Here is a 13,647-nt window from a genome sequence, read left to right on the forward strand (position 1 = left end):
AATGAAATTTGAGAGAATCCGGCTTCCTTGTGAAGGCTCAAGTTCAGTACTTGACTAATGAGCAACAAGCAATTAGAACGCAATTTTTGATATTGAAACAGCTTTCTGTAAGCCATTCTTAATGAGAAATTCAAAAAATATAAGTTTACAGATACTCTAAAATCTAAAAAATTAACTTTTTATATAAAAAAAAATAAAACAATAAATGACGCTATATTTTTACTTGTTCTTTGGAAAATAGGTTTAGCAGGAAATTAGGGAAGTATTTTTATACATTTTTGGGTGCTCTTCAAAAAAAATAAATAGTTTGGCAGGGATCCTTTGTTTAGTTCCAATTTCAAAAGAACTAAGAAAAATAATTCTTACTAGGAATACTTGAGACGCCCGTGTCAATGATCAAACCCCGAAATTAGAATGTTTTCCGGAGAACTCGAATAGAGGAAGGGAATGTCTAGTGAAGGAGGAAGATAAATTAAAGCCGAAGACAAACAGACGGCAGAAAAAGTTTACTGTGACAGGCTGCACTTTTTGTTTTTCTGTGCGCTTGGGTGTTCTTAATTTTGTTGAGCAGTGAAGAACTTTTAATATTGAGAGAGGAACCGAAAAAAAAGTATACGAAGATGAAGAACAACCCTTTGATAGTTTTTTCAAAAATTAATCCAGATTATTAACCGACGGATAATGCATTCGATTAACTGTAAAAACAGAAAAACAACCACCTTTAACAGTGGGATGCTTAGAAGAACTTCCTTGTGGTTCTAATTTCCGTGAATAATTGCACTTGTGAGTTTAATTTAAGAGCTACCAGCTGAGCTACGTGGTTAAACTCTTTTTCCTTTTAAATCACTTCGATACACCCAAGACATTCCAACACTTACTGTCATCCCAGGAAAATTAAAACCGAACAAAACAAATTGTCTATTGGAGCTGAGCTCTCGATGCTCCGAACAGTGTGCGAATGACTGCGAGACACCCATCCACCTTTTTCCCAGCTTTTTTTATAACTCAAAACTCCATGGACCACTTAAAAATAATGTGCCCGCCACCCGGAAAATCCCCAGCGACCCGATTTTATGACTCGCAAGATTTATGATCTTTCCTCAACTTTGGACCCCCACGAAGAAGACGCAAAGGGCAATGTGATTGTGTAACTCTGAAGTCGAATTGATAAGCGAACACTACAGATTGAACCCGATGTTTCTCTTCAAGTACAACTCTATTTCATTTCGAAAGTTTGAAATGTGCCCTTCTCTCGCTGTAATCCGTGAGTGACAACCTATCCTTCACCGAAACTCGCAGATATTACATTTTCGAATGGCCAGTTGCGTATTGCAATGTATCAATTTGAGATAACGCGTTGACCAGGGGCGGCTCGTTGTGTGTGAGTGTTTGCCCTTGTCATTCGCACTTTCACATTACTACTTCTTCTCCGAGTGTTGCTCTCCAGTTCTTTCCATGAAGCTTCTAATTTTTCTATTGTTGCTTTTGGAGACTACGGTAGCCCTACCGGTACCGATAGTCAAGGATCCCAGAGCTAGAATTGTGGCGGATCTCGATATCATCTATGTAGAATGGCAATCTGGACCTCAACCGCAAAGTAAGGGTATACTGTAGATAGAGAAAAACATTTCGAAAAAAATTATGATTAAGAATCTGCATTCATCAATTTTCTCGTTCATTTTCGAATGATTCAGCGTTTTCAATTATTCGGTTTTTGAACTAGTGCCTTTGCTAGACCATGACAGACAACTATTGTAATCCGTTTGTAGTATTAGTATTCAGTTCATTAGCAATCGCAGTTCGTTAGCAATCCCTTCAGAAAATTGATTTTTCAAAACTTTTAAAATTTTTTGAGAACATTGATAAACTCTTTGTCAGCGAAAAAACTCGTTTTGCAAACTGATAAGAGCAGAACAATTCAGCATTTTTAGAGAAAAAGTGAACAAATATAATGACTTCCAGATACCATGTACACGATTCGTCACAAGACGGGATCGGATCAGGTGGCCTGGAAGTACATCAAAACAGGCGAATCCAATGTGCGCATCCCATTAGGCACGTATGCTGATGGAGATGCTGTTCACATTCAGGTACCAGGAAATGAAGAAAAAATACAAATCTAGAGAGAACATTTCAGATAAAAACCGAGAGAGGAGCTCAAGTCGTAGAGAATTGGACGAAGGAAATTGTTGTGAACGTGGCTAAAAAGGTTTGTGAGTGTTTCGGAATGAGATATGAACGGCAGAGCGGACAAAAGAATAAGTAATGTTTTGAAAAAAATCTTGAAACTTTTCCTAACGCCAAAGAACCCATAAAAAGTGGTCCGACATGTTTCTACCTAATTTAAAATTCAAAAACTGATCTACGTAAACACAGGCCAACTTGCTTCCTCCTTGCTCTTTTTGGGGGCTCCTAGACTTTAACTTCCTTGCGAGAAAAATAAGCGTCAACAGGATGTTCACTTCCCGCTTTTAAAGAAAAAAGATCATATTCCGGAGAAGTGTGAAGAAAATTGACTTCAAAATGCGTTCCGATTTTTTTCCTGGAGATTTTCGATTCGAAAATTTGGAGTGCCGTCAGCACCACTAAATATGTAGGAAAACAGATTTCCCATTAAGGAAAAAATAGGTCTAGAAGGAAAAAAAATGGGAAGAGAGACGCTAAGAATCGAAAGAAAGGTATTTCTGAAATCCACCAGACCAATATTGTGGTGTTTTTTCCAAAACCAAAAAACAAGGAAATCGTATAATACAAATTTTGAAAGCCCAACATTTTCATTTACAGTATCTTTTCCAAGATAAAACCCCGTTTATTTTCCAAACGGCTCAACCAAAAAACAAGAGTTTTGCGATAAACAAAAAGCAAGAATGGAAAAAAATGGAACGTAGAATTTTAGAGCAGAGCAAAAAAAAAATTGAATAAGAAACGAATATGAAGACGTACACGTGAACTGAGTAGCTAATGAATAGAGCAATACAGAACTAGGGGTTTTTTTTTGGAATTAACGGTTGAATAGGGGCAGAGGACACTTTTTTAGGAATTTGGTTAGAATCAAAAGACTGACGTAAAGGATACACAGAAAATTTGAAGCTCTAATTGTAGAGTGGAGCGAAGAGGAATGTTCTAAAAATAGTTTTGGAAAAGAAAAGGTGCTAGGATTTCTAAAAATCAAAATAATGCTTCAAAATTCAGCTGGAAAATAACAAAGAAAAGAATCCGTTCTGATAGAAATCGAGATATTTGAGAACAAAGTACAAGTTTAGAGGTAACTTTATATCATAAGACATACAGTATCTCGCGAATTCGGGTCCAAAATCTTCCAAAAATTCTCATCTCGCATTTCAGAGCGTTCGGTCTGCTCCGTTCCGACCTGTTGCTCTGGCTGCACCAGCAGCACCAGCTGCTCAACCAGCTCCGGCAGCTCCGGCAGCACCAGCGGCTCCTCAGCCCAATCAGCATGCTAATCAGCACGCTAATCAACACCACGCTCACCAACACCACCAACACACAGCTCCTCAACATCCTCAACATGCTCACGCTCCACCTCAGGCGGCACCGCTAGTACATGCTTCAGGAGCACTTGTGCCACCACTTCACTTCACCGCTAACATCATGAATCCGACTACGGTACAACTGAGCTGGCAGCCAGCGATGCCGGGAAGACAAGGTAGGGCATGTGGGGGAGTGGGGAAGAGAATCAAATCTAAATTTGATTCCGGAAGAACATTATCAGCACTTTTCCAGCAGCTAAGTAGTGAGAACTGGGTTTTCTTTGAAATGAAAATCAAGAAGGTCAAAAAATTTAGAAATCCGGAAATTTGGAATTCCATTAGTCCGAGAAGGCTATGAAATGGTTCCGCTCTCCCGTCGCCCACTAGAAAAAATACTTGAAATGGGCGCTGTAGATCTAAAAAATGCACATCTGTCCAATCAAAAAAAGGGGGTAGAGATTTTTTCCAAGAAAACTGTGTCGTCTGAATGTCGAATGACATAGCCAGGCAAAAAAAAAGGAAGCGACGTCCAAGTGCTCCAGAAAACGAGCTAGGAAAAAAACAGAAGAAGGAAATAGATGAAAAATTGAAAGTGGAAAGGAATTTTTGATGGGTTAGGATCACCACATCTCACATTACCTGTTTTCAGAGAGCGAACACACAACAAACAAAATCTAGGGGAACAAAAATGACATCTTTGCAGATGGGAGTGTTCCGAAAAGTTGGTCCCAGCTAGCGATCTTATATAGGAGGGCTAGAAACTCATAAAAAGTTGAGAAATGGGCGGAGCCAAGAGTATATGGAAAAAGGGGCGGAGCGCGAAGGATAGGTAGGGTAAGAAGCTGTTTTATGGGTCTAGTCTTGATCGGATTTGTGTTTTGGAGACTGTCTGGGGAAAGCAATCAGCGAGTTCTAGACAAAAAGCTATAAAAGTTATTGGGTTTGATTAAAATCTTGAAATCTTGTGATTTGATTAAAAATCAGAGCGAAAAAAGTTTTTCGGTGTTTTCGTTCTGCCTACAGTAGTGGTCTAAAAGGAATTCTAAGAATAGCAATCATTACGTTGAAAGGATTTCATTCTTACCTCTTCTAGTAAGCGAACTGAAACCTTGCAAAATAGAACGGATAGAAAAAGAGCAAGGTTGGCGGGAATGATAGATGGTATTTGAATAATTCACGAAGCAGAAAAACTAAATGCGGCAAAAAAAACGAGTAATGGCACATGAAAGAAAGTGGGACGGATGGGACGGACGAAAGAAAAAAGGATAATGCTTCGAGTGATATTAGAGATGCACTACCCCGCATAATTGGGCATTGAAAAGGGGAGAAAACGACTCGGAGTGACGATATTGAGATGACTTTAGGCTTCATTATGTGAAAAAAGTGTTTGCTCTGCAATTTCAGAAAAAGAAGAAAAACTTAAATGAAGGGGAAGGAACACTAGGGCTAATCCTTGATCTCGCAAGAATTGAATTCTAGAAATAAAACTAAAAGTGTAGTGGGAAAGAAAACAAAATGTATGGAAAATACATTTCTAAAAGTTTTTTTTGAAAAAAAAATAGATTTGCGAAAGGAACGCAATGAACGAATTTGGAACAGAAATGTACTTTTTCAGATATCTACTACTTGGTGAATGTGAAGCAATTAACTACCGCATCAGGAAGTACGCTGCAAAATCAACAGGTAGGGAATTCCAGAAATACCGAAAATGCCGAAAATTTTTGAAATTCCAAACGTATCAATATATTTCGAAAAATCCAAAAGTTTCGAAAATTCCTAAAGTCTTTTTAATTTAAAAAGTCTAAAAATCTTCAAAAAACCGAAAATCCAAATACTACAAAATTTTAAAATCACAAACATTTCAACAATCTTGCAAAATACACAATTTTCGAAAGATCCTAGATTTCCGACATATCCAATAAACCCAATAAAAAATCCAATAATTGTCTTGACTTCAGAAAATGAAATGAAAAACGAGAAACACAAAAATATTCCGAAATTCCGAAATTTCCGAAAATTCTGAAAAACAATTAAGAAAATCTGAAAAACCAAAGAAATTCCTTTTAATCTGAAATGTTTTAAAAATTCAGAAGATCCTCAAATTTTGAGAATCCGAATAAATCCGAAAAATTTATTCAAAATTCCTAAATTTCCGAAAATTCGGAAATTTCAAAGAATCTGTAAACTCTGAAACTTCCACTAATCAACTTTTCAGATAAAAACCGCCGCTACAAGCTTCACATTGGGAAAAATGATTGCCGGTGAAAAATACGAAATGACTATCAGAAGTGCTACCAGCCAAGATACGGTATCTGGAACGGCGTCAATTGTGGAAATCACTATGCCTAGAGGTGAGGAAATTCATTTTTTGGAAAATAAAACTGCACATGACAAACTGCTCACTTCGGATCAACCGGAACACGCACACAAGATTTAGTGGACAGATTAGGAATTCGTCTATGTTTATATCTGTTCGCTTCCTTCAACGTGTCGTACTTGACTGTTGACTTGAGAAGACGTTCCGAGAATTCAGGGATAGAGGAAGCGTGAAAATATGTTGTTCGATGCTGATGCTCAAAGAGTACCGAAAACTTTTTTGTGGCAAGGAGGGTGGCTAATCTGAGAATGGGAGTGTGGAAAAGGAGAATGCGTTTTAATAATTTCTAAAAATAGAAAAATAATTCTACTGTACCTCTGCTGAATAATCCAATTGAATTCTAAACATCAAAAATTGTCAAAAATACTGGAATGAGAGTTTGCCTGTGAATCCGAAAACCAAAAGCTCAAAGGATTCTAAAAATTTGGATTATCGGTGTGTTACAGTACTCGATGTTGATTACCGTGAACGTTCTAATAGAATGGACTATATTACTTTCAACATTGAGCCAATTTATCTCGATTCCTTTGAAAGATATCAAAAAGTTCAGTCAACTAACAAAATATTATTGAGGTTATAATTACAATTTTGCATGTTGACCTAGTTTTGATATTTTTGTCAGAAAATGAGATGTTTGGGCTTCAACATGAAGAAAAATTCTATGTACTACATCGTAAAATACTCGATGGAAAAAATCAAAAAATTACAGAAGACGACTACTTTGAAATTGGAAATCTCATCATCAGCTCTCACTTCCGTACTCCAACTCAAGGAATCGTGAATTTGACTTGGGAAGTTCCGCCAACAATGGCAAACAGGATTGCTTGTGAGTCACAGAATTAAAAATATATATTATCCGACATGAAGGTTTTCGTGTATATATCTCCTACGACACCTCTGCTCCCATCCTAATATTTTGTTTTCTCGTTCAGCCTACAACGTCGAGTACGCCGAGACAGGCAACAACCGATACTGGCAGAAGATTCAATTCCACGGTGCATCATCGTCTGCGGCTTTGCACCATTTGAAAAGGTTCGGGTTATTTCCAGAAAAAGAATAGAAGGTTCCACAATCTTATTAGCACTTTTACGATGGTGGACCAAATAACTCGGCGTACCCATTTTCCGAGAAAAAAAGATGTGCACAAACAATGGGTGGAAGAGGAACAAAAAAAGTGAAAATTGCTATTTTTCTTATCTCTTCCGGGATGAGAAAGAACCTTTGTTCCCCGTTTTGGGTCTTATATCTCATACCGATCCATTTCTTTAATTAAAAAAATGTTTTCTGGCTTTTGAAATCTCCAATTGATTCCTTCCCTATTCCAGAAAAAAATTTGAAAAAAGAGCAACACAAAAGAATACAAAATGGAAGTATACTAAAAATCTAATAAAATATTCCAGCAACACCGAATATCTGCTACGAATCAAAACAGCGCTTGTCAACAACATTGTCACTGAAAGCGGACAATTCAGATTCCGAACACCACGAGGTGAGGGGAAAAAAAAACTTCCAGTTCCAAAAAAAAAAACAAGTAAAACAAAAAAAAGAAATGCCACGAACGCGCGCAAAAATAGAGTCAAAGGAACGAAATCTGCATTTTCCACCAGTTCCTATGTGAAAATGCGAAGTATTTAGCTGTCAACACATATTGCCCTTTTCTTTTTTTCCCGGGGTTTTTTAGTTCGGGAAGGCCAAAACATCTGGGGGCCGGCGAACGACGGAAAGGATTTGGAGCGACGCTTCGAGAGCGAGGATTGGGCGCCGAAGTGAACTTTTGCGTGTACTCATTTTTTGTGATTTAGAGAAAGGGAAATAAGATAAATAGGTATTTTTTGCTAATGGGCTTCAAAGAAACTCATAGAGCACTTTCGAAAGGAGCAGGGCGGACAAGAGAACATTTGGAGTATGCATGTTTTGTCGTTGCGACCGCGTAGCGTATTACAGTGTCTTCTTTTTTTTAGAAGTTTCTACTTCTCGAGAGGAAACCGGAAAGTTGTTTTTTTAACCGATCAATGAGATATGGAAAAACGTATTTTTCAGTTTATTTCCGGTCATTTTGACCATTTTCAGGAGCTTGGTTCTCGGCTGTCAAGCTTCCGATCATTTTGAAAACTTTGGAAAGTATAAAACAAACCTAGATGGACAACGTTGGAGTCACAGAATTTTCGGATAATCCCTAGTTTCTCAGTTATTCGCCGATTTTTGAAAGAACCCTTTTTGGCCTGTTTTTGATATTTTTCAAGAATCAGCAATCAGCTACAAAACTAAGAGTTTTCGAAAAAAAAATGTTGAATGCACAGTTTCCAATCTAGGTTTGTTTTAAACCTTCCAAAATTTTCAAACTGTCCGGAAACTGGACAACCGAGCTGCAGACTCACCAAGATGATTAAAATGTCTGAAAATCAAGAGAAAAATAAGTTTTCACGCACGTTCCGCTAGCCTAGCATAACTGGTAGTAGCAACATGCCACCTCCAACAGTGCGCCCAAATTTAAAATCTTGAAGTTCTCATATACAAAATTACGATAAATAAAGAATCCTCAACCGAAGCGTGAAAATTAATTCAAAAATTTTCATAAAATCAAATTAGGAGCCGATTTTACTTGACATGAACTCGATTGGTGTGTTTCCCTAGCAACAAAACATTTCCAATCCACTCAAACACAACATACTTTTATTCATAATTGCAGTGGAAACAAATCCAATCCACAAGGTAGACGTTATCTACTCTCACGATGTGAACTCAGTCAAATTGCAATGGATGCTCGAACCACACATCCGACCGGAAAACGTGGCGGGCTATGATGTGTATTTGAGTCAGGATAAGGTGAGGCGTTCAATTTATATGCAAATCGCTACACTATTATGCAAAGTACAGAAGGGGAACAGCCGTTAGAATGGTTGATGAAGAGTAGGCGAAATGGAGCAACAAGTTAAAAAGAGAACTCTTTGAATATTGATGTTGCTAGTCTCCAAGTGAACACGATGTATTAGACATTAGAAATCCTTTTTAATTTTTTTTCTTTCGCGCCCAGATTGACGGATACTTGCTAATCGGTGACTAGTAAAGACTCAGGAACTGATCTTCAAAAAAAAAAGAATCTAAAAATTCGGAAGAAAGGAAGTTGTGTCTAGAAAATCAAACAGCTTTTCGGAAATGCTCATCTTCCATCCAAAAACATTGATTAGCCTACATGGTAATTTAGAAAAAAAACGAGAAAAACCGAAAAAAAAACAAAAAGGAGTTAGGAACAGAAGAAAAGATAAAAATGCTGGAAAAATTCGAATGAAGGAACAAAAAAAAGTTTTTCAGAAAAAGAAAGAGACAACAATTTTAGATTGATGAGATCGAGGAGGCAATGAAATAGAAGAGAAAAAAAACACAAGCAAAAAATTAATTTTTGCTTTTCCGATGGCTTCTTCACTAGAGAAAAAGTTGACTCGTCGTGTTTTTTTTCTTTCATTCAGAAGTGATGAGTCGACGATTGAAAGTTTTTTGAAAAAATAAGAGAGTGTAGCTTACAAGCTTTCTGTCAAAATTTCTAATCCGGATCAAAAATAGGCTTAGCTGAGTGAACGTTTTCTGACTTTTATTCGAAAAACATCAAAAATTGTGACCGAAGCACAATCTGAAAATCCAGAATAGCTTGGAAGACCATTTCAAAAGAGTAATTATACAGTATTTGCTCAGAACTATCAACTTTGCGCTCAATTATATCCATTCCTTTGAAAAATATCGACAAATCGTCAACTGATAATTTATTCATAATTTATTCATACAATATCACCAATATTTTGTCAGTTGATAAAGTTTTCATATCTCTCATAGGAATCGAGATAATTTAGTTCGAAATTAACGGTTTGGGTAGGCTTTTAGAGCGAATACTATGATCCGTTGGGCATTTTAACGCTCTACCTTAAACTCAATTATCTTGGTTTTTGTGAAAGATAGCGAAAATTTGTCAACTGATAAATTAATTAACACAATATCACCAATAATTTATCATTAAACACATTTCTGATGTGGTTTCTATTTGACAGTATTTTTTTCGAAAATAGAAAAAAAAACTAGAAATCAAATTTCAGATAAAATGGAATGCATTAGAAATTTAGCAATAACATTTTTTGCAGGATTTACCGGATTCACAATGGAAATTGGTCCGTTTGAACAACAAAGAATCGCACCTCTCACTGGAAGACCTCAAAAGCTCCACAGTGTATTTTGTCCGAGTGAATGTGCGTAATACGGACGGCTCGGTGATTCGCGCCCCATCAGTTTATAGATTCAAGACAATTGGTAAGGCGAGAAATGGATGTGTGAACTAAATATCAAATTAGATTTTTTTGGGGTTGGTATGCGTGTGTGTGTGAAAAAAAAAAAGATATTGATGAAGATGAAGATGACAAAGATCTAAGGAACTATGATTCATCTTGGATAAAATCTAAAACTGAATTTGTTTTCATGGGGTGGATTTTGTGCAAAAAATTGAGAATTGAGTGATACAGAAAAAGTGAGAAGATGGAACAAAAAACTCCCTAAGCGGAAGAAATAGTTTAAGATTTGATCAAAAATTGAATTTGGAGAGAGAAGAAACGAATGACGAGCCACTAGACTGAGTGTGTTCCCACTTCAGAAAGCTCCAGAAAATACTCCAGATTTTTTTTACTAATTAACAAAAAAGATAATTTCGTAGAGTTTTGATTTTGTAGTTCTTCAATTTTTTCACTTTTTCAGACTGGTCGAACACTAACCCGAATGCCGAGTTCAACCCATTTGATGACTAACCCAGTTTTTGTGTGAAATTTTACATTTAACGGATTATTTTGTTTGCGCGGTCTACCTCTGAAGTTTTTTACCCGGTTTTGAAATGGAATCACAATTAATAAAAACAAATTACTTGACTTTTTAACTTACCCGAAATGCAGACAATACCGATGAGGAGGAATTCGAGGGGAACTCGCTGGCATACCGTAATGTTGCACCAGGAGAAGTGGAAATTCGTTGGACATTCCCGAAGAGTATACTGGACAGCGTCATTGGTAAGAAATGAACATACGAAGCCGATGTGTGTGTATATATATATTACCACCGAGTCAATGAATACTGAGAAAAAAGGAGCCAATGAGAGGACCTTCCTTCTCTAGAAAACATACACGCAAAACACAAATCCTACTTCCCATTACACGTTTTTTTCTGACGACAACGACAACAGGCTTTACGCCAATGATTTGATGGATATACATGTGCTGCTTCTTTTCCAGTATTTTTTGGCTTTCCTCGAATTTCCTCTTTCTTTTTAGGTGCTACTATTTTGTACACAAACCGCAAGGATTTGACACCGGAGCAGTGGCAGAAAATCGAAATTGAAGACTCGAAAAATGTAGGTTCCTCTTTTCAAACTACAAAAAAAAACCTATAACGAATTGTACTTTTAAGACTACGGTGTTGCTCAAGAATTTGCAAGAAGGGGTACGGTACTCGGTACAAATCATTCCACGTCTCTACACCGGGGATTATGACTTTGAGTCACGGGAGCTGTTTGAGTTCAAAACGGACAAAATGAGTTGTGAGTTATGCTTAGGGATGCTGGAAATGGAGAAATAGTATTATTCCGAGATTTTGAAAATCCGAAAATTTCAATAATCCAAAATTCCAATTTTTTGAAATTCGGAAAACGGAAATATCAAAAAAACAGAAATATCAAAAAGTCGGAATACTCAAAACTCCGAAACATTTGAAAATTTGAAAATTCAAACACTCCGAAAGATTCAAAATCGGAATATTCCGAAATTCCAAAGGTTTGTAAGTCGAAATTCAACATTTGAGGACTTCTAATCAAAAATTATCAAAAATCGGAAGATTCGAAAATTTTTCGATTTTCTGAAATTATCTTCGATTTTCTGAAAAACAAAATTCGAATATTCCAAAATTCCGAGATTTTAAAAATTTCGATTATTCCGAAATTCCGAAAATATAAAATTGGAATATTCTGAAGCTTATAAAATAGAATGTTCAGAAATTACGAAGTTTTGAAAATCGGAATTTCCCGACATTCCGAAACTTCTGATTCATTTTTTTTTATATTCCGAAATTCCGAGATGTTCGAAATCGGTATTTTTGACATTACAAAACTCAGAAATTTGAAACTTAAAACATTTGTGTTCCGAAGTTTTCAAAATCGTGTTTTTCGAGATTCCAAAGATTCCGAAGTTTTGAAACTCATGATTATCCGAAATTCCGAAATTTGAAATCGAAAATTTCCCAAATGTCGGGAGCCCGAAAATCGGAAAATTCCGAAATTCTAAAATCAATCAACTATTTTCGATTTCCAAAATAGCCCAAAAAATTTTTGGACAGTCCCGGTTACTCTTCTCGGAGCAAAACATGGAGAACTGAAATAGTTAATGATGTACTAGACCTTTATATAGATATCAAGCTGTGAAACCTTATCAAGTAATGAATCAGTGGAACAGCAAGAGCAAGGAGACAATATCTGCTGATTTTCTATGAAAGAAACTTCTTTTTTCTAGAGGATGTTCTGAGAGTGGAACCTGGACAAACATGAAGGGTGAAATCATGAGAAGCCAAAAATACGTTTCGTAGAATGAAAAATTATTGTGAGAAAGAAAACATAATGACTAGGTGCACCATAAACAAACTTTCTGAAAAATTTTGAAAATAATTTTCCAGCTCGTGATGTTAATCATGGAACCGATGTCCGAACGCTCACACCCCACGGACATCCGTTAGCAAGTCCACATTTTGAGCAAATGTCACACTCGGAAACCGAGTTTATGAGAATTGTGAGCTGCAACCCGGATGAGATAAAGGTCAGCAAAGGAATTTGGTTGTTTGAACTGACAAACAGGAAATATAGATAAAAAAGGACATCTTCAAGGACACGCCTCGTATTTTTTGAGTGAATTTGGTTTAGAATGTCGTTTTGTCAGAGGAACTTTACTTTAAAAAAACAACATGTTTTCTGAGGAACGAAAACAAAAAGGACGAACGAAAAAATATGTGTTTTACATATGCAAAGTCAGAGTTTATTTTTCACATACGTGTTTTTTCCAGTCTGGATGCGCTTGGGATGAAATTTGCATTAATCGAGTCGAGGATCGTAACAAAGGATGGTGCATTTCGAACACTCTCCGCGACAGCATCTTGAATTCTTGAAGATATTTTGATAATCATATTTTAAATTCAATTGCATAATCAAACCAGAAATTTTCACTATTCTTCTTGTGAATATTATGTGTTTCTGTGTTTCAATAAAACATAGAAAAAACGGAAGGATCAAGAATAATGAACTGCTTCAGAAGAAAAAAATATAAGCGCTGTCTGAAAAAGCATAAAGGTTTTTAGAATTGAAAAATATTTATCATTTCAATGAGAGGGGAAGAATTTGCCATTTTGCTAAATTCGGCTCGATTACAAAAATTTGCTTTTTCTTTTTTAAAGTACATTGAAACTCAATGTGTAATTTTCGCAATGAAAATCAACAAGTGTCAGAAATTATGCGTTGTCATGTACTAACGGAAATTGCAGTCATCATACTTGTAATCCGGGCCTTTCCCGGGCCTTTCAACAAAGTTACAGGCAAAAAATGGCAAAAAAAGCAGGGCCGGCCCGGCCCGGATCTTCCAGAAAACTGCAAATAACTAAAAAACTAGGGAATTTTCAAAAAGTTTTGTGAATGCATATTTTTAATCTAGGTATGTTTTACGCTCTGAAAAATTCTCACAGAAAAAAATTGACAGCCATGCTTCAGTGTTCGGA

At 36.4% G+C, this 13,647-nt stretch overlaps 1 protein-coding gene across 1 annotated transcript; it reads left to right on the forward strand.

The window, feature by feature from the left end:
• Window positions 1-1,455: 1,455 nt before the first annotated feature.
• On the forward strand, window positions 1,456-13,044 carry CBG01939 (the record flags this gene model as incomplete). The annotated part of the gene is made up of 16 exons (XM_002643698.1): window positions 1,456-1,597; window positions 1,963-2,090; window positions 2,138-2,209; window positions 3,346-3,667; window positions 5,107-5,174; window positions 5,707-5,842; window positions 6,578-6,694; window positions 6,801-6,900; window positions 7,269-7,357; window positions 8,558-8,694; window positions 9,999-10,164; window positions 10,794-10,907; window positions 11,169-11,248; window positions 11,305-11,434; window positions 12,559-12,698; window positions 12,943-13,044. The coding sequence occupies 16 exons, from the start codon at window positions 1,456-1,458 to the stop codon at window positions 13,042-13,044; spliced, it is 2,043 nt and encodes a 680-aa protein (XP_002643744.1).
• Between the last annotated feature and the right edge of the window lie 603 nt (window positions 13,045-13,647).

The sequence above is a fragment of the Caenorhabditis briggsae genome, assembly GCF_000004555.2.
Source record: "Caenorhabditis briggsae complete genome, chrX, whole genome shotgun sequence".
Taxonomy (NCBI): Eukaryota; Metazoa; Nematoda; class Chromadorea; order Rhabditida; family Rhabditidae; genus Caenorhabditis; species Caenorhabditis briggsae.